This window comes from Emydura macquarii, unplaced genomic scaffold (assembly GCF_026122565.2).
Source record: "Emydura macquarii macquarii isolate MOO-44397 ecotype Brisbane River unplaced genomic scaffold, CSIRO-AGI_Emac_v2 contig_2897, whole genome shotgun sequence".
Taxonomy (NCBI): Eukaryota; Metazoa; Chordata; order Testudines; family Chelidae; genus Emydura; species Emydura macquarii.
Window position 1 is genome coordinate 45,322,303 of NW_027133034.1, and position 22,289 is coordinate 45,344,591.

The 22,289-nt window shown below is 38.3% G+C and overlaps 1 protein-coding gene across 1 annotated transcript in view; it reads right to left on the reverse strand.

Moving 5' to 3' along the window:
* Positions 1-22,289, reverse strand: part of RASGRF2 (Ras protein specific guanine nucleotide releasing factor 2) — a 183,517-nt gene that overhangs the window by 97,855 nt on the left and 63,373 nt on the right. The window contains exons 4-10 of the mRNA XM_067568794.1: positions 22,141-22,230; positions 18,195-18,448; positions 16,678-16,757; positions 15,975-16,168; positions 14,227-14,336; positions 11,593-11,711; positions 5,942-6,102 (exon numbers count right to left, since the gene is read on the reverse strand). Of these exons, the coding sequence (XP_067424895.1) occupies positions 5,942-6,102; positions 11,593-11,711; positions 14,227-14,336; positions 15,975-16,168; positions 16,678-16,757; positions 18,195-18,448; positions 22,141-22,230 (1,008 nt within the window). The remainder of the gene's footprint in view (positions 1-5,941; positions 6,103-11,592; positions 11,712-14,226; positions 14,337-15,974; positions 16,169-16,677; positions 16,758-18,194; positions 18,449-22,140; positions 22,231-22,289) is intronic.

Consider the following 22,289-nt stretch of genomic DNA (forward strand, 5'->3'; position numbering starts at 1 on the left):
AATCTGAATCAGATTAATGGAAGACCTTCTGTGATGTTCCACTGAGGCTATGTCTTCACTGACAGTGGCAAATTCGCCGCTGTTCGATCGACTTCTCTGGATCGACTTAGCGATCAGTGAAGACCCGCTCAGTCAATCCAGAAATCGATGTATTAAGACCACCTTCTCAAGTGGCATAGTGTTCCCGTTGGCGCAGTGCAGTGAAGACGGTGAGCAGAACAGAATCAGAGAAGTCAACGGGAGTTACGCAAGTTTTTTGCGTAGCTTGCGTAACTCTGGTTGACTACCGCCGAATCTTGGAGGTAAGTGAAGAAAAGCCCTAAGTTTAGTTTACGTTCTAAAGTATTATACTGTTTGTGTGCCTCCTCCCTTAGTGTTTTCTGCTGTGATGGAAACTTAAAGTACCTACAGAAGAGATGGGTTTAATTATTTCTGACCCATCCGAAACCATAAAATACTAGAAATTTTGTTATTGCAATGTTTCTGTGCCAAAATCTTTCTGAGCAGCTTCAATAAACATTCATAGCTCAAGTTTGCTCCAGTATACACCCCATAGTACCCCACCAAAATGACTGCCCACAGGGTATAAATCAATGCAAACTGTCCCCCAAATTTTAACATTTATTTAAGGATGGTGCTTTGTCTCTCATTAAACCCAACCGACTCCATAAAAGGTTGATTGTGTCCATTGAATTTAATTATAGATTTCTTAAGAAGATCAAAACAGTATATTATGTTGCTGTGGGAAAGCAGAATTGATTTTAAATTAGTTTTAATCCAGTTCTGTAATTACTCCTTGGGAATTCTACTGAAGTGGATTGGTTGACACTTCTAGTAAGCAAAGGAGAGGAAAGTTCTGCACCAGTTTATATAGGTATTTGACACTGTCTCCAACCCCAACAAATTAAAACTAGACAGTTCCATTTAGGAACTTGTGTTCACAGAGTTTTGGCTGAAAAAGGACTTCAGAATTCAGCTCCTTGGATTCAAAATGTAAACAATTTATAAGAGTACCAAACACACACACTGAACATTATGCAGACTGCAGATGTACTGTTATACCTACCAGAAAGAGACGAGAATCCCTGCCTGCAATGAGACTGGGCATGCTGTGACCAGGCAAATGATGCCATGAAGTCAGCTGGGGCTTCTTGGCATCTGACCTTTTTAATTTCCACATTCCTCCTTTGTTTCTCCATAAGGAGTAAAAGGGTTTGACAACTTGGCCAATTAGTTGGCTTTCTAGTGACCACAAGAGAGTGGCAAAAAGCCCACATACATGTACATTTCAAATAAATTCCTTTTGTGTTGCCAATAGAGGCTTAAAAAGTCTGCCAGCAGGAGCAGAGCCCATTCTTGCTCCCTCTCCAGGGCCTGAATGAAGAATGATCTTTTCACCATGTTTGAAAATCACATTTCCATCTGAAAATATCGTACCTGCTGCTGTTGCAGGTAGACTTAAACTGACAGTAACTGAAAAAGATGAGAGAAAAATATTTCTCTGGTTTCCATTTGCTTATAACCTGCATCAGGCCAAGATTTGTTCCGGTGCTTTTTTGATGATCCCTTTCATGCACTGATGTGGGTGGGGGGAAGGAGCTAGGAAGGAGATCACATGCACACACTTCTCGAGGCTCTATCAGACTATTCATCAGGAACAGCTGCAGCAAAGCTGAACCACATAGAAACAAGAGGAATATATATACACATAGTGAGAGAGGAGAGCACAGAGAGAGTAAGTTTAGCGTTATTGCTCTTGGGCCTGCCTAAAAGCCCCTTATTGGAACAGAGCAGGGGACCAGAAAACTATTGTACTTTATTTGAAGGGCAGCAAATGGATTTTTTTTAAATCAATTTTAAAAAATCAAATTCACAGTCCTCCTTTAAAGAAGGGACAGATATTATTTATTTACAGGCTCTTGAGACTAGAGTGGCTGAACCGGAGAGGTTAAGGGAGACAGCAAGATACATAAATGAGACTTTCAGGGACGGACTAGCACAGTTCTACCCCCAGTTTGACAGCCTCTGTTCTGCTGAAGAGGATGAAAGTCTCAGGGAAGGAGAACATTGGACTGGATTGGGGGAGAAATGATCCCATAGTTGGGACCTTCCTTCCAGATGATGTCATTGTATCTTCTCACACAGAGTATTCCTGCTTAAGAGAGGGAACACCAGTTATTAGGAAGAGATAGGTAATAATAATGTGGGATTCAGTCATTAGAAATATAGATAGCTGGGTTTGTGATGACTGGGAAAACCACATGGCAAATTGCCTGCCAGCTGCAAAGGATGTGGACCTCTCGAGACATCTAGACAAATGTATGTGCAGTGCTGGGGAGAAGCCAGTGGTTGTGGTACATGTAGGGAAAGGTAGGAGAAGGTGGTCTTGGAGGCCAAATAGGCTGCTAGATAAGAGATTGAAGTCTCGGACCTCCATGGTAGCATTTTCTGAAATGTTTCCAGTGCCATGCGCTGGGCCAGTTAGACAGGCAGAATTGCAGGGTCTCAATGCATGTGTGAAGTTGAGTGACTGTATTACATGAGGATATTTATATAATAGGCATCACAGACAACTTACTGGAATAATGACAATCAATAGGACATGGTAATATCAGTGTACAAAATATACAGGAATGACAGAAGTTCATTCTGGTGGGGGAGTGGCATATATGTGAAAGAAAGCATAGAGACAAATATAGTAAACATTTTAAATGAATCAAAAAGTACCACAGAATTTCTACAGATAGAAATTCCATGATTGAATAATAAGATTACAGCAGTAGGAATATATTACTGACCACCTATCCAGGATGGTGATGACGACTGTGAAACATTCAGGGAGATTAGAAAGGACATAAAAATAGAAAAAACTCAGTAAAAATGGGGGATTTCAACTATCCCAATATTGACTGGGTACATGTCACCTCAAACCAGGATAGAGATAGAGTTTTTAGATACCATTTATGACTGCTTCTTGGAGAAGATCATCTTTGAACACATGGGGAGAGGCAATTCTTGATTTAGTCCTAAGTGGAGCACAAGATCTGGTTCAAGAGGTGATTACAGCTGAACCAAAGTAATCATAATAAAATTAAATTTAACATCCAGGAAGGAGGTGGGGAGAATACCAAAGATGCTTACCACAGTAGCATTTAGCTTCAGAAACGGGAACTACACAAAAATGAGGAAGCTAGTTCAATGGAAATTAAAAGGAATAGTCACAAGAGTGAAGTGCCCACAAGCTGCATTTTAAAAACACTATAATAGAGGCTGAAATTAAATGTATAACCAAAATTAGAAAACATAGTAAAAGGACCAAAAAAATTGCCACCATGACTAAACAGAGTAAAAGGGGTACTTACAGGCAAAAAGTCAGCCTTTAAAAATCAGAAATCAAATCCTACTGAGGAAAGTAGGGAATGAGCATACATTCTGGCAAGACAAGTACAACTAGGCCAGGCCAAAAAAGAATTTGAAGAGCAACTAGCAAAAGACTCAAAAACTAACAGCAAAATTTTTTAAATACATCAGAAGCAGAAAGCCTGCCAAACAATCAGGCCACTAGATGATTGAAGTGCTAAAGGAACATTCAGAGAAGACAAGGCCATTGCAAAGAAGCTAAATAATTTTTTTGCATCGATCTTCATTGCAGAAGTTGCCAGGAAGATTCTCCACTGAGCCATTCTTTTTAGGTGATAAATCTCAGAAACTGTCCAGGACTGAGGTGTCAATAGAGGAGGTTTTGGAACAAATTGATAAATTAAACAGTAATAAGTCACCAGTACCAGATAGTATTCACCCAAGAGTTCTGAAGAAACTCAAATATGAAATTGCAGAACTATTAACTGTGGTATGTAACTATCATTTAAATCAGCTTCTGTACCAGATGACTTGAGGACAGTTAATGTGACACCAATTTTTTTAAAAGCCTCCAGAGGTGATCCTGGCAATTACAGGCTGGTAAGCTTCACTTTAGTACATAAACTGTTTGAAACTCTAGTAAAGAACAGAATTATCAAACACATAGATGAACATAATATGCTGGGAAAGACTCAGCATGGCTTTTGTAAAGGGAAATCTTGCCTCACCAATCTATTAGAATTCTTTGAGAGGGTCAACAAACATGCAGACAAGGGTGATCCAATGGATTTAGTGTACTTGGACTTTCACAAAACCTTTGACAAGGTCTTACCCCAAAGGCTCTTAAGCAAACTAAGCAGTCATGGGATAAGAGGGAAGGTCCTCTCCTGGATCAGTAACCGGTTAAAAGATAGGAAACAAAGGGTAGGAATAAGTGACAGTTTTCACAATGGAGAGAGATCTTGGAGTCGTTGTGGGTAGTTTCTGAAAACATCCGCTCAATGTGCAGTGGCAGTCAAAAAAGCTAACAGAATGTTGGGAACCATTAGGAAAGGGATAGATAATAAGACAGAAAATATCGTAATGCCACTATATAAAAGAACAGAGAAGGGCAACAAAATGATTAAGGATATGGAACAGCTTTCATATGAGGAGAGATTAAAAAGAATAGCACTGTTCAGCTTGGAAAAGAGAGGAATAAGGGGGGATATGATAGAGGTATATAAAATCATCAGTGGGGTGGAGTAAGTTAATAGGGAAGTGTTATTTTACTCCTTCACATAACACAAGAGCCGGCAGTCACACAATGAACTTAATAGGCAGCAGATTTAAAACAAACAAAAGGAAGTACTTCTTCACACAATGCACAGTCAACCTCTGGAACTCATTGCCAGGGGATGTTGCGAAGGCCAAATATATAACTGGGTTAAAAAAAAGAATTAGGTAAGTTCATGGAAGATAGATCCTTTAGTGGCTATTAGCCAAGATGGTCAGGGATGTAACTCTATAATCTAAGTGTCCCTAAGCTTCTGACTGCCAGAAGCTGGAACTGGACAACAGCAGATAGATTACTTGATGACTGCCCTTTTCTGTTCATTCACCTTGAAGCATCTGGTATTGGCCGCTGTCAGAAGACGGAATACTGGGTAGGACTATTGATCTGGCCCAGTACGACCATTCTTATGTTCTTATTTATTTGTTTATTTTTAATGTTTTGGGCCCTAAGAAGTCAGTGACCCTCATTCATGCATTCAGGGTCATTCTCATGACCTGATTAAATTTGAGGATGAAAAGAAATTTCCCCCCCATGTCATACACTAGCCTACCTGGAAAGAATACGACAGTGTGTCGGGGGAGGAGAAGATGTCTACATTTCCCTGGGAAGTTCTGCAGGGATCAGTTGATGGAAAATTGAAGTTTGTGCGTGGAAACCTGAGGTACACCAGTTTATTAGCAGCTTTAGAGCACTTTCATGATGTACCTGAGCTGCAATGCCTGGAATGCTTGTTTTCAATGTCACAGTTTCAAATGGGAGAGTCTTTTGAGCTAGAAGTTGTTAATCATGGCCTTTGTTCCCAAAATTTATTCACAGGCGAGGCTAAGGACAAGGAACATACAAATTTATATTTCTGTATTTTATATATACCCTTATGCATGCTGTGATGTGTAACATGCATACAATGGCAAAGAGAAGGACATGCAGATAATTAGCATCTTTTCATTCTAGGGTGAAGAGAGTTGAATTTATTAATACTCTATGCATACACAATTGTCTAGACCTTTCCTCCAATAAATGTAACCTTGTTGCATTTCATTGGCCAGTTCATAATTTTAATTGAATGTGTTTTAGAAAGACTAACATACACTTCTACCTGCATAACGATGAGAGAATATTTCAGTCAATTCCTGCGCATTGCCTCAGTTCTGTTTACTGCAGCATAGGATATCCTCATGTTAAAACCACAATACCATGAGATACTGAAATTTCACAGACAGTGATACATTAAAATATTTATTGGCCTAAATTTTCTATATTTTAACCATCGGGCTTGTAAATGAGGTAGTTATGTAAGTTCTGTACCTTAAGCAGATGAAGTTTTCCTCCTGAACTTCTTGTACAAATTAAAAAGTGTTTTGTAAATAAGAAGCATTGTCTTTCTCCTTCTTTTTTCAAAGACAATGATCCCAGACGAACTTTACTAAGTTTCCCTCTCTCAACTGAAGGTACTTGAATAAGAGAACCTGGTGATTACAAAAGTGAAGAATACAATGTAATTATAAAACTATTTAATAAGTGATGCACTTAGTGTTAATGTACCAGGTAGTCTATTCTGTACTATATATAAAAAGCATTCATGTAACTCATTAACTCCCATAGGAGTGACAGGATACCTTGCTCTTAGAACAGAGCCTAGTAATTTTTCTCCCTTTCTAGATTGTTGTCCTGAATTTGGCCTAGAGAGTGAAAACCAAAGTGATACCTCTTTATACCAACAATATTTGCAACCCTACATCTTTACTCACATTAGGGCCACATTCAACCAAATACAGCCTGCAGTAATACTTGTGCTCCTGCCACAGAGGTTTCTTGGAAAAAAACATGGGTAGTTTAAGTTACATATCATGTATCACTTGGTCAGATATTGGCGATTAGGTGGCAAAGCAGCACAATTTGTACTAATTTTGGCATTTAGTAGCAAAATGAGTAATTTACACATCAGGGAGATGAAAGAGGGGAGGGATAGGATGCAACAGAAAAAGCAACTGACAGAGCAGTGTAAATAAAGCAGGCTTCTTCTCCTTTAGTTTACTCTGCACAATTCTCATCCCTCCTGGGCCAAACTGAAGCCTTGTGTATGCAGATACAACTATCACTGAATTCAGTGGAGACTCTCTCCTGTTATGCCAATGTCTGAATCTGATCACCACAGAATTTCACATTGATGAAAGTTACATCACTATGACACTTGCACCATCTTTAACTTGTTTCCTGACCAACTTTCACAATGACACACAACTCACACCACCATTTGTGTGACCTCTATGAGTTCAAATTTTTTGTTATGGGTCAAATGTGCAACTCCTATGTGTATCTGAGAGCAGTATCTGACTCATAGTGTACACGTTTCCTGAAAGGAACTTTTAAAAGTTTATCCACTTAGTTAATGAATATTAGCTGAAAATTCATTACATTACATTGAAAGGAAAATCATCTTGTTTGCCCTTCATGTATAAAATACTAAATTAATAAACAACATATAAGTAGAAAACAAAATGTCTCACTGAGAAAGCAATGTTCAGTTTACATAAAATGTAGCTGAATACTTACCACCCCCAAATACACATTTTAAATTAACTTTAAACATAACAATCTATAAAAAGCTTCTATAAACTGGCATAGTCAAATATACACTGGTAAAAGACAATTAGAACAGTATTCTCTAATGCCTATTTTACGTTTAAACAAGAAGGGTATGACAAAATTCTCACCACTGCATTGAAAACTGGAATAAAATTCAACTTTCTGAAGTTTTGCAGAAGCATGGAGCATTTTTCAGATTCATGGAACATTTTGCTAATTCATCTAGAATTCTGAGCAAAAAATATTATGGCAGTTTTTTTTGCAGACAAAACTATCTATATGTCTAGCTGAAAAACTGCTAAGAAGATCAGCTTTGGGTGTTGAATTCAGACATTCGCTCCTTACACTTCCAACCACCGCCTTCCAAAACACTATGCAAAGCCTGGCTTGAAGTTAAAAAATTGCATCCCAGAGTTTCTAACGTGTTCTTCTTAGCTCCTGAAATTCCTTTGCAAAGTTAGGATTTAATTAGTAGTATTCATCTTGTCCATATACTGCCCGGGGCAAAAGCAACTACATTAGCGTTAATACTCTTTGGGTTATCACTTTGCTTAAAGGAGTATTCATATTCACAGTGGTTCAGAAATCCACTTAATTTTTTCTGATGATATGGTACAACACTTCGAGCAGCGCAATATTTAATAATGCCAAGATGGGCTGAAGATAGAGTATTCACTAATGCCAAGTTGTGTTCCCGTAGAAATATGAAATGTTATTGTTCAAGAAATCAACGTAATGAGCTGGTAGTATATCACATGAAATAAAGTACTGTGCGATTTTACTTTGCTGGATTAAATAAATGACCTAATATTAACCATACATTGAGTCAGTTCCCCTGCACATACTGTATGGTTGCCATCCAGCAAAAAGGCCATTGTACATTCCTTTTAGGGTTTTCTCTTTAGTAAATTCCTATTAACAATAGGAGGTGGGTATCTGATTAGCACACATCCCACTACAGATTCCTCTTAAGGGAGGGGGAAAAAACCCAAAAACACATAATGGGACAGCTCCCTATTGTAACAAGTGAGGCTAATTTTGGAACACTCATTAACCCAAATTAATTCAGTGGCATGCTTCTGTAGAATTTTCAGATCAATCTTTGGTATTTTAACCAGAAACATGTGAACTAATTAGTTTAATATTGCCAAAATATTCATTTTAACAGTATATCTGCAATCCAGGACAGACTATGTGTCTTTTTTTTTTTTTTTTAAACTGGGCTTTACATCTGCATGCCATTGCTTGATTTACAAATGCAATTCTGCTTTCTCCTGCTCTGGAGTGTTATAAATAGCCACACAATTGTCAGGAGAAGAAGGTTCTGAGCAGTTTGGAGGATGGCTGGGAAGAGTGGCTCTCAAGCAAGGGATCTGGGGAGCTCTGGAAAGAGCTTGGCAGCTAATGGACATTGGAGCAGTTTTTTTTGGAGAAGTCATTGACAGAATGCATATTGGGACCTACTAGGCACTAGAATTTATAGGACCTAGCAGCTGAAGCACCTTAAATGCTAGACCTGACTTGTGGTACATCTGACACATGACCAACTACTATATCAGAACAAAAGCTGGTGACCAGAACCCTCCAACGAACCCTGAAGAGGGCAACAGTTACAATAGCAAAGCAGTGGCAGAGGCAAGCACAGGAACAGTTTTCCTGACTCCCACACGTATCCACAAGTCCAATCTGAATGTCCTTAAATGCCTTTTAGTAAACAAAATTGTGTATTATATTCTGCAAAGGTAACGTTCACCCTGGGATGAAGGACTTGAACGAGGGCTTCTGCAACTTATGTTTCTTGCTGGTTCTGTGTATGGGAGCCACAGAATGGTGGCACTTCCCCTCTGTGTGCCATGAAGAGGGTCTCCATGCAGCAAGCTCAGTACAAGTTTCCCTCATGCTTCCCTGCCAATGGATCTCAAAATTGACCTGAAGGAAACACCTCTAAGGGTTGAGAAGCTAGCTCATTCTCCAGACCCATTCAGTCCTTGGTCTCTCTGCTGAGACTGCCAACAAAGACTCAATTAGTGTCAACTGTTACAGACGATTTTTCTGACATGAACAGCAGGAAAACAAATGATCCAGAGAAATGAGGGGTGGGAGTTGGTTTTGTTTTCAACGGTTCATTTCTGATCTCTGCTACCATACACTATCATGCACAGTGGATGATTTTACAAGATCCATGACGATGTAAGTTTTCAGATCAGAGATCAGAACCTAGTTTTTGGCGAGATAATTTTCTTGCATCATGCACAGTTTTCAAAATAACTATTCTTCTCAAGAAATAATTATGGGTTTCATTGGCTTTCTTATAAAAAGATGGGTTCTATTAAAATCTTATTAAAAACACCATATGAGTAAATATATTAAGACTTCTTCCCATGGTAAGATTATAATATATTTACTTTTTATTGACAAATTTCTAGGTATACAAACAAAACAACATGAGTAATTACTAATGAAATAGAGGAAACAATTCAGATATATATACACCAAAATACTATAAGTACACTGAAGAATAACATAGTTTATACAGTATAATTAATTCACACAATACTTAGACTATTGTCAGTCAAAGAAGTTCATATTTCAAAATTGTTTTTGGCATGAAATACAATGAAAGATACAACTTCTTGTCCAATATATTTTGTTTAATATTTTTCTTGCAGACACCTTCCTAAATTTACTTACACAGCATTTTAGAGAGACAAGGTGGTGAGGCAATACCTTTTATTGGACCAGCTTCTGTTTGTAAGCATGAAAGCTTGTCTCTCTTACCTAGAACTCTTCTTCTGCCAGACCTGAAGCTTGTCTCTCACACCAACAGATGTAGTCCAATAAAAGATATTACCTCACTCACCATGTCTCTAATATCCTGGGACCAACAGCATACTGAGTTATGCCAAAAATTTGTATTTAATCATGAAAAATCCTTCCAAAACCTAAACAGATTTTAAAAGCACTACTGTAATAAAAACCTTGATGTTATTGTTGCATTATTCCTATTTACTTGGTAAGGCCACATATTATAAACACACTATAGATTAGATTTCCAGAATTTTATTAAACACACATACACTCATACAAAAACTATACTCAAAGAGCTTATGTGCTTTTCATAGCTGTCAAATTTAGTTCTAAAACATGTAATATGGGCCCACACCTCAGGTCACTGGTCTTAATTTTAAGGGCTGCACCTAAATTGAATTCTTAAAGCCTCCCTGAATATCACTATTTTTGGACTACCAAGAAGATTGTGCATATGAAAAGTCAAAAAACCTATACTACAGATCTCTAGGTCAACATAAAGATCTGCTTGCTTGGTGCTAATGATTAAGAGATGATCACTTACAAATATTTAGTCGTTTAACAAAAAGTATGTTTCATTTACCAATTTTTTCGAGTTTCTTTTGATATTATTGGCTTATTAATATAAGATCTACTATGCTCATAATTCAACCTGTGCCAACATTTTTAATAAAATGTTATATTAAAGTGTTATTTTCATCAAGATTATGTGGTATTTTACCATTAGCTCCATCATTATTCTACATGAACCTCAAAGGAAACACTTTTGAAAAATAGTAATACAATGGGTGCAGTGTCTCTCATGTTACAAACTGCTATACACAAACGAATTTGCACTCTTATGCAGTATGCTGGCTCTTCACAGTTTCTTTTTGCAGGAATGTTTTTGCAATGAACACTGAGCTTTTACTGGAGTCCAAAACTGTCTTCTATGAAACGAAATGTTTGTCTTCATGAACTCACATACATACATAATGTGGTCATGCTCTAAATATCTGTTTTCAGCCACTTGTCAGTGAAGTATACATCTAGCAGTAAAGGTTATCAAGAAATTAAATTATAGCATTTTGAGTTGTTCCCGAAGCACAAATGAAAAATGGGAACAGTAGACAGCTGTTTTCATTCCTCACAATCTCTCCACCATTTGACAAAGCTTCAAGTACTTCGAGCTTCTCTTGAGTTTTTGTCTGAATGTTGGCATCATCTGGGATTGCAACATCAATCGGCCAGACAGACCTGTTCTCCGTGGAGCTGTGGATAATTTCTGGTCCATTGAAGATGATAGTCCAGTCTGTATGTACGCTACTTTCCCATGGGTGCTTTACTATTATTGTGCTGCTGTTTTTCATGGCCCCTGAAAAAAACAGCACAGAAGTGGGGCTCAACTACAGCCCAAACTATTTGTCATAGGGGCAACCTGTCATTTATCATATGCAGACAACACCAGCTTTATGATGTCTTCCCAATCATCTTCCCAATGATGCCAACATTAATTCTGCTGTTTTTAATATAAATTTTTCATTATAATGTATATTTAAAAAAAAAAAAAAAAAAAGCCTTACCTTGACGTATAAAAGTTTGGCTGGTATCTAGTAATATATCACAACCTTCTACTATCATTCTTTCTATGGCTAAATTTTTCCGGATATTTTCTGTGTCACTGACTTCATCATGCATCACCCTGTCAGGCACAATACAAAGAGGATTTTTAATTCCCTGATATGCATTTTGCACTGTTCATATATATTGCTATCAAAGTAAATTTAAAAATATCTGACTTCCCCAAGAATCACCTAAAAAACTATCACACTTTAGTATTTGATACAAGCTGTTGGTCAACACGAAGTAGTAACAAAAGTAGCTGTTAACAAGAAAAAAGTAGTTTTACAACCTTTGCTCCAACCTCCTCTCTTCCAATCCAAACTCTTTCCAGTCTAGGTACTCTACTTTCACCACTTCTGAAACTGCTCTCGCTAAAGTACTGAATAACCGCATCTTAGTAAAGTCTCATTAATCTACCTACTTGAGCTTTCTGCAGCTGCTAAGACCATATTTCTCGCCTATCAGATCAGGCCACCCTCTGACTAGAGGCACTCCACTGGTCCTCTCTACCTATTCAATTTAGACTCCTTGTCCATGACTTCAAGGTCTTCCACAACTCTGCTCCAGTTTGCATCTCAGATCTTCTCTCATGTACCATCTTGTACCCTGTACTTACTCCAACAATGCCAGACTTGGGGCCTTATTTGCTTCCTTCTCCCACACCTCCCCTATACCTTTTCCCTATGCATAGAGGCTCTAATTCAGGACTGCACTTTGGCACACGCTTAAGTGCTGTGCTGAACAGTGATGCTTTCCTGAATCAAGGCCAGAATGCCCTCCCTACCCCAGTCTGGCAAATCACCACCCTCTGGTTATCCAAACTTCTTCTAAACACATCCAAGTACTTCTAAACCTCTGTAAAGCCCACAAACACTAATCGCCATGAAATGTCCCCGTCTCCCCCATTGGCACTTTTACTAATCTAAGAGCGAAAGCACTCAGGACAATGGGGTTAGCAGAAAGCTGCTTGGGAGTTCTTCTATTATATTCTATATAGGTTCTTATACCATTCTCATCACTGGAGTATCTGAGAGCCTTCCAGAAGTGCATTAAGCGATGTGACTAAATCTGTCTCAAGTGGTTTGTTCTTGTGGTAAGAACTGCCTGAACAGATAGTAGAGAGGGAGCAATAGCCAGAGGCCTGGTCTACACTGGCCATGGATTTCAGTGGCAGTCAATGGGAGATACGCAAGCTACCTACAGTAACTTGCATATCTCCCATCGACGTCCTAACGTCTACTTACTGAGGCGTCTCCACTGCGCTGCACCGATGGGAAATGCCCTCCCGTTGACGCAGCACTACACTACTTGCCGGGGTGGATTTACAGAGCCAACTTCCGGTTTTAATTGAGCGAGTCTTTACTGCCGCTTAATCGAACCCGCAAAATTGATTCTGTACTGCCAGCAGTGCCAACGGCAGTGTAGACATAGCCTAAGCCTAACCTAATGTTGGCTATCTAGTGAGTAGCTGGCTGGAGTGGAGTGAATTCTCCACCAGAGGCATGAGATAAAGCAGAGTCAGAGCCTCCTGCTGCTGCCACCACCACAGACTGAGCCATAAGAGATTCTTCTGTCCATCCTCAAAAGGGGAGGCAGACTCTGCTTCTGCTTCAAATGGCCTCATGACATGGAGCGGGTATGAGAGCTACAGCCCTGTGAGCCTGCCACAGTGGTATTTAATGCCCATCCACTTATTTGAGTACTCCATGAGGAGCTGAAGACATCTGCCTGCATCTGAGGCAGAATATAAATTGAAGAAAATTCAGGAGCCTGGCTGCAGATGGAGGACCACTGCGAAGGGAGAAAAAAAATCATGGAAACCAGTGGGTGGTCTATCTAGTAAATGTGAAGAGCAAAGGAGAAACCATTGGTCCAGACTGACTGTCCAGTGAGCAGGAGCTGAAAGACAGTTTCCACATGTGAAACAAACTCTTCTTACAGCTAAAAAGCTGCTTTGCCTGGAAAACAGTGCTATTGTCATATGATGAAATTTAGGAAAAATCATTATTTGGACTTTGTGCACTTTAGCCATGTATGTAGCAGAAAGCTGCGTTCCCTAGAGAAAATAGCAATATGTACACCCCAGATTTATGCAGAGGGGCAGTTATGAAAGTCTCAGGTTGTGGTAGAAAAGATTTACTTTGCAAGGATCTCAAGGGAGCAGTAATTCTGCAAATATATACAAGCAGTGTACCTAAATATGTGGGATACATAGACCCTTTCAGCTGTGATGACATAAAAGCACATGTCAAAATTGATATTTTAATTATTTATAAAAATGTACACAAATGTATAACTGAAAAGTATGCAAGACCCTGATCGTTTCTGTTATTATGAATTCTGAAATTGTTATTTTTGTTAATGATGGAAAAACTTAAATTTCTCTTTTTTTTAGTTAAAGACACTCATACCTAAGGGTAGGCAATTGTCATAGAAAAAAAAAAAAAAAAAAAAAATCAAAACCCCCAAAATAAAGCAAAAATCTTAGGTTAGCCTTAAAAGAAAAAATAGCCAAAATTTTAATTTTAAAAATAATAAAGGATAAAATAATTAATTGATTCTCTATTTCAGAGCTTTCCTTTCAAAAATCTTACCTTGAAAGTTCTTCTAGTTTAGATTTAGCAAATTCAAGGCTCTTTCTTTCCACATGTTCATGGGGTGTGTGAGCCAGAAGTTCATGAAGAGTTATAATATATCTAGGAATCTTAAACAAATTAAATATAGTATCAGCATTTTTCATGATAAGCAATAATGCCAATTGTTCTCTGAATTTCTAGAAAATTAGAATCAGTTAGAATCTTTAAGGTCTCTACAAATTCAAGATGCGCTGCTAAGTATAAGAAAAATCCTCAAAAATCACAAATTGGTCAATCTATTTATTTAAATTAATTTCCAGTAATGTAAGTGCCTTTACATATATTCTAGTATAGATTTCTTATGCTGGTTATGATTTTTTCAGTTTGAATAAATGAAGGTTATCGGAGGTCACCAATTCTATTTATCACGTTTTAGGCAAGAAAATCTCTATAAATACTTTTATCAGGTCGGCAAAAACAAAAATAACATTAATATCAGTATTTCATGCTGTCATCTAAAAGACAATGGTTGAGATTTTAAAGCCATCTGGGGGATTTAGATACATACTTTACCCTTAAGAGTAAAAAGAATACATACATTTATATCCCTATGTGGCTTTAAAAATCTCATCCAATGTATTTGCATGTGCACAAAAAGTATGTTGTACTAATAAGTGTTAAAGCGGGGAAGGTGTAGATATTTGAGTATTAGTGGCAAAACATCAATGTAAGGAAAGTGACCATATATTGCATTCACTACCAATACAGCAGTTCCACAACTTTTAAACAGACACAATCCATATGTCAATATATCTTATCTTTTAAATTTCACGATGATTTAGGGCAGGATTTTTCAAGTGTCCAGTTATTTTGGGATGGGAATAGGGGGCAATTTTTGAGTGTGCATTTAGGAATGTGATTTTCAAAGGCTGAAAATCAGACCAATTTAAAGTGTTTCAAAAATTGAGGCACCCAAAATCACTGGTCACTTTTGGAAATTTAGGCCTTCTGCAATGGAGCATGCCTTCCTTTCACATTCTATATATTTAAAAATCATACGCAGTGAGGTTCCAAATCTGCATATTATAAACTAATAAAGCAATCAATAATTAAGATAACAACATCCCCTTTATGGATCATGGGCTGTTTTCCTCAATTTAAATAACAGAATAAATTTACAACATTTAAAAATAAGAGCTTGCCAAAGACAAATGAAAGAGCTACAGGTGCTAACAGAAGTCAGCCTTTTGGGCAGATGTGTCTATTAACTAGCATGACTACACAAATGTCAATATTTGTATATCAGCAGTACTTCCTTTCAAAAAAAACTATATAAAACGAGGTTCAGGATTTTGATAATAAGTAAATAGTTATGCCAAATGTAATTGCTGTAAAGCAATAAGACTGGTGGTTTATAGAATCTTGTAACCCATGAAAATAATTCATTCAGTCAGATCAACACAAGTTAGCAGATCAGTGTAAAGGACTTGCTCCTCCATTTTTATTTATTTTATTTTGGCACAATTCCTCCTCCCACATTCCTCTTTCTGCATGTGCAAGATCCTGAATGCAATGGAACCATTGTAGTTTTGAGACTACATGCAAACAATACCAGAATAATAGTATGATAAATGAATAACTAAATTAATTTTTATGCAATTATTTTTAATTAAGCAATTAGTTACCTTCAACAGATTTTAATTTTTGCTACACTAAATGACGCAAATGAATTTACAAAAGTACAATAAAAAATGTAGAGACACTACCTGAAACATAGGGTAAGTAAGGAATGTTTCCAGCATTCGCCCCTCACATGCTGGATTGGCTTCATACTGCTTCAAGAGTTTGTCAAAATCTCTGTTTTGCTTACAATTTGCCAGAACTTGTAGACTGTACTGATGATTCCGAACAAATTCTTGATAAATGTTCAGCATTGGCAGCAAAATATCAAATAAGTCAGCTTAAAAAAAAAAAAAAAAATCAAGATAACCCTTTTTTCTGACTACCCATCTCTTACACAAAAAGTTCAATGGACTCTACGGAAGTGGCATTACTATGACTGGGTCTGTTTTCATTACATCCAGAGAGTCGTAGAAACTTTGGTCCTATCTCCTGACAAAGTGTTGCCATTTTGACCATGTAGTAGTCACAGAATAATAATGGAAAGTTCAGGAACCATGCTGAGACTAATCTTTGAGTAGAGGCTGACCCCAAAGGAATTCTCCCACAGGCTGACCTCAAAAGGATCCCTCATACCTCTGAAGGGCCCTGCTATTCCCTATAAAAAATACTGACCAACTGACACCCCAATTTTCCTCAATCCATAATAATCACATACATTTATATGTATAAAGTTAGTTCTATAATTATGTAATACATAAAACGGACAATTTAATTTTTTAAAAGTCACCCAGTGGTGAAAAGCACGATGAAAATCTCATTGTCTGAACACAAGTAATAGCAACTTACCTAAAATTAAAGTAGGCCAATTAGCTATTCTTGCTTTTAATCCTTGATGAAATATTTCATGAAGGAACATTATAGTTTCGCTGAAAAAGAAGTATTGAAAGAATTAAAAAATTCAAACCTTATTTTCAAATTAACAATTCACTAAAAATCCCTTCCTATTTACTACTACATTTTGTACTTTGTGCACTCACAACATTATGGAAGTCAACATTTCTACATCAATATATTGCTTCTAATTTAAGAATTTAATAAGTACAAATTAAACTTTATGTATGGTTCTACTTCATTTTTTTAAAACACCTATAGCAGATTATAGAGGTACGTATTCCAAATGTTTAGCTCTTTTACTAAAATTTCTTATTAAATAACAAATTCCACATACGTTATTGAGGCTGTGTACCAACTGTAGGAATATCTTGGACAATGCATTATGTTAGTTTAAACACAGAAGACATGGAAAGCAATATTCAGCTTTTTCTAGTTTTTCAGGTCTACATGGTGCCAGCATACCTTATTGCTTTTCTCTTCAATGTGAGCTTTAGAACTGTCCATCTTATGCGATGTTACTATAACTCACTAGAGCTATTATGTGACAGTGCTTTGGGGTCTGGAAAGGAAACCTTTCAGAACACAAACAAAACTGCTCTTAATTAAGGTTTCCTCTTTTAAATTCAGCTGTTTGACTTGCAGATATTAGGGAGGAAACACGCAGAACAAGAAAATCAGCATGAAAGATCAAGTAGTATGGCCTGGGCGAGTTTCAAAGGGCTCAGAACAACACTTGGGTCTCAGAATTAATAAAGCCAGAAAGCTAGGTTACTAGCAATAGCTGGAGTACTGTGCAGTATTGCCTCAACTGTTTCCAACTTGGAGTTGCTCACTGATCATAGCCACTCTCATGCACTCCAATAAATACCTTGCAAGATATCAATATTGCATCTATAACGAAAGGCATACACCTAATCCCATTCCTCATTCAGTTTGATCATCTGTCCATTTTTCATGCACTTGTCACCATAGTATCTGGGTGCTATAGTATCAAGCTGCCTGGTGCAAAGAATCATTTGTAGGGGCAGCTGATCTGGAGAGACAGGCAAGTACGAATTTTGTCCTTATTTTCTTTTGTCCTGCCTAAAGAACCTCTGGTATGCCCAAAATTCAGCATACCAGGATTATGTGAGCACACTAAACCCTGTCTTGCTTTCCTGAGAGCTCTGGAGAAAAAAAAAAGAAAGGGGGAGAGAAGTTTCTTCCCTGGTGCACAGGAACAGCCTTGTAAAGGGATAGTTGTCCTTTCCCTCCTCCAGCAGAAGAAAAAGGAAAATGTGTGGCTGCAGAGAGGTCTAACAGGTATAATTTAAAACAGGTGGATAGTTCATGCCCTGACTTATACCCCCAGGAAACATGGTTTACTCCAGTGAGGTTGCATGGGGTAAAAGTCAGGACAAAATGTGATCCACCAACTTTACTATTGTATATTAAAGTACAGTAGGATGAAGTGGACAAAAATCAAATACCTGTTGAGGAAAATGCTACTAACATCATCGTGACTAATAGGTGGTTTCTTTGAACTTGCAGCCATTCTTAAGGGCCTGAGAAAACAGTTTACAAGAACGTAAAGTTGATGCACATATTCAGATTCAGCCTCGACCATGTTAAAAACTATCTGGTTTCTTTTTCTCATGCTTTCCGCATGAGGAGAACAAATATAATCTTGGACAATTGTCTTCCATTTTCTTCTGCATAGCCATCCTCGCATAAAGCTCTGAACCTAAAATTGATCAAATACAAAAGAACAACGAAAGTAATGAGAAGCACTTTCAAAAAGTTAACAACAAACAAAGAAATTAAGCCAGTTTTTCATCATGACAAGAGCTGCTTGTATTACAAATACCTTCGTTTCAAAATATATAAATATGCTGTGCAGACTCCCTTGTTAATCACAAAGGCCTGGCATTCTCTAATGATCTTCTGCTCTATAATTGCCATGCATGTACATTTTAAAGACATCCATTTATTAAAGAAAATTCTATAGTTGTTCAGTAAAATTTGCTCAAAGAAAGTAGATTGGAAAAGTATCACACATATATACTGGTACCTTTTAACATACGCTCAGATGCTATACCCTTCTATATGTTATTTCTATCGATACAATTTTCTCTTTCCCCTGGTTTTCTGTTGTTTCAGAATGACAAAAACATAACAAAAAGGTCATAACAAAAAGGATGTATAGTTAGTGGAGCGTGGTAAGTACATACAAGTCAAATTTTCAAAATATAACTTGCGCACGCAAGCGTGCGTGTGTGTAAAATTTTGTACATATAACCCCAAAAGGCACATTTCTGGAGCATGGTTACCTGAATGCATAGGCAATGATACTACCTCTCCATGCACTTGTTTCACATGCTAAGTTTACAAGGTCCAAATAAAGACTGAATTGAGGCCCATTTGAATGCTGGACTAGAGCATCCTGAAAATATTACAATCAAAAAGATGAAGTTGAAAAATAAAATCCAACTGTTTTCTGAATTTTTAAAAGTTGTGTACTACTTCCAGTATGAGATATAAGCTGTACTCTATTTTTGCTACCTAACAACCCTCTTCAAAATCATGTTCCGTAAGAATTGCACAAATGGTGAATAAAATAGTCACATTTTTTTTCACCACCAAGGAAATAGCTCATTGCTTGAGTCCAAATGTTCCTAACCACCCCAAAGTCATGACAACATTAGATCTATGTAGCAAGTTGGTGACAAAAAATGAAATTGCTGTAGCAAGTCTGATAAGGCCACCAGGAGGATGAAGTAGACGAGGCTTTCTTCATACATTTAGTAAAAATTTCCAGATCACAGGATCTGGTTCTCATGGGGGACATAAATCAACCTGACATCTGCTGGAAGAGCCATACAGCAGAGCCAGGAAGTTTTTGCAGAGTGATGCGGACAACTTCCTGGTGCAAGTGCTGGAGGAATCTACTAGGGGCCCTGCTCCTCTTGACCTGCTGCTCACAAACAGGGAAGAATTGGTAGGGCAAGTAGAAGTAGGTGGTAACTGGGCAGCAGTGGCCACGAGATGGTAGAGTTCAGGATCCTGACAAAAGGAAGAAAGGAGAACAGCACAATACAGACCATGGACTTCAGAAAAGCAGACTTTGACTCCCTCAGGGAGCTGATGGGCAGGATCCCTTGGGAGGATAATATGAGGGGGAAAGGAGTCTAAGTGAGCTGGCTGTATTTTAAAAAAAACCTTATTGAGGGCACAGGAACAAACCATCCCGATGTACAGAAAGAATAGCAAATATGGCAGACGACCAGCTTGGCTCAATAAAGAAGTTTCTGGTGAGCTTAAACACAAAAAGGAAGTTTACAAGAAGTGGAAGCTTGGTCAGATGACCAGGGAGTAGTATAAAGATACTGCTCAAGCATGCAGGAGTAAAATCAGGAAGGCCAAAGCATAACTGGAGTTGCAGCTAGCAAGGGATGTGAAGGGTAACAAGAAGGGTTTCTACATGTATGTTAGCAACAAGAAGGTCGGGGAAAGTGGGCTTTTTACAAAATGGGGGAGGCGGCCTAGTGACAGATTATGTGGAAAAAGCTGAAGTACTCAATGCTTTTTTTGCTTCTCTCTTCACAGACAAGGTCAGCTCCCAGACTACTGCACTGGGCAGCACAGAATGGGGAAGCCCTCAGTGCTAAAAGAACACGTTCAGTTCTATTTAGAAAGGCTGGACATGCACAAATCGATAGGTCGGATGCTATGCATCTGAGGGTGCTGAGGGAGTTAGCTGATGTGATTGCAGAGCCATTGGCCATTATCTCTGAAAACTCGTGGTGATCGGGGGCAGTCCCGGATGATTGGAAAAAGGCAAATATAGTGCCCATCTTCCAAAAAGGGAAGGAGGAGGATCCAAGGAACTACAGACTGGTCAGCCTCACCTCAGTCCCTGGAAAAATCATGGAGCAGGTCCTCAAATAATCCATTTTGAGGCATTTAAAAAAGAGGAAGGTGAACAGTAACAGTCAGCACGGATTTACCAAGGGCAAGTTCTGCCTAACCAACCTGATTGCCTTCTGTTATGAGATGACTGGCTCTGTGGATGTGGGGAAAGTGGTGAACATGATATATCTTCACTTTAGCAAAGCTTTTGATACGGTCTCTCACAGTATTCTTATCAGCAAGCTAAAGAAAGTATGGGTTGGATGAATGGACCATAAGATGGATAGAAAGCTGGCTAGATCATCGGGCTCAACAGGTAGTGATCAACAGCTCGATGTCTAGTTGGCAACCAGTAACAAGCAAAGTGCCCCAGGGGTTGAGGCCAGTTTTGTTCAACATTTTCATTAATTATCTGGAGGATGGGATTGATTGCACGCTCAGCAAGTTTGCAGATGACACTAAGATGGTGGGAGTGGTAGATACCCTGGAGGTTAGGAATAGGATACAGAATGACCTAGAAAAATTGGAGGTTCAACAAGGACAAGTGCCGAGTCCTGCACTTAGGACGGAAGAATCCCATGCACTGGTACAGACTAGGGACTGACTGGCTAGGCAGCAGTTCTGCAGAAAAGGACCTGGGGGTTACAGTGGACAAAAAGCTGGATATGAGTCAACAGTGTGCCCTTATTACCAAGAAGGCTAACAGCATATTGGGCTGCATTACTAGGAGCACTGCCAGCAGATCAAAGGAAGTGATTATTCCCGTCTATTCAACATTGGTGAGGCCACATTTGGAGTATTGTGTCCAATTTTGGGCCCTCCACTAAAGGATAGGAACTAAAGAAAGGATATGGACAAATTGGAGAGTCCAGAGGAGGGCAACAAAAATGATTAGGGGGCTGGAGCACATGACGTATGAGGAGAGGGTGAGGGAATTAAGCTTGGTTAGTATGCAGAAGAGAAGAATGAGGAAGAATTTGATAGCAGCCTTTAACTACCTGAAAGAGGGTTCCAGGAAGGCTGTTTTCCATGGTAGTAGATGACAGAACTAGGAGCAATGGTCTCAAGTTGCAATGGGGGAGGTTTAGTTTGGGTATTAGGAAAAACTTTTTCACTAGGAGGGTGGTGAAGTACTGGAATGGGTTACCTAGGGAAGTGGTGGAATCTCCATCCTTACAGGTTTTTAAGGTGCGGCTTGACAAAACCCCATCGGTATGATTTAGTTGGGGTTGGTGCTGCTTTGAGCAGTGGGTTGGACTAGATGACCTCCTGAGGTCCCTTCCAACCCTAATTTTCTAAGATTCTAAGTAAAGATGACTATATTAAGTAATATGTAACTGACTAGTTTACTTTCATACAACTGAAATGTTAATAGCTGCTGTGACTTAACTGGTTTGGATATAAACAGGGTGAAATGAACAGTTTTGCACTTGGATGTAACAAACAAGGAAACAATGAAAGTAAAACTAATATAGTAAAATACACAGGTACATTTTCTCCCTCCAAACAGGGTACATGACAGTTTACCTTTTTAATTTTTTTTATATCTGGATCCTCATCTTCCTGATTGCCTTGATAAGGCCGCATTCGTTCCTTAGTTTTATTGAGAGCTACAATCTGACAAAAAAAACAATACCATTAATGTTTTCGTCAAGATCTTAGAAATGTTCAGTTAC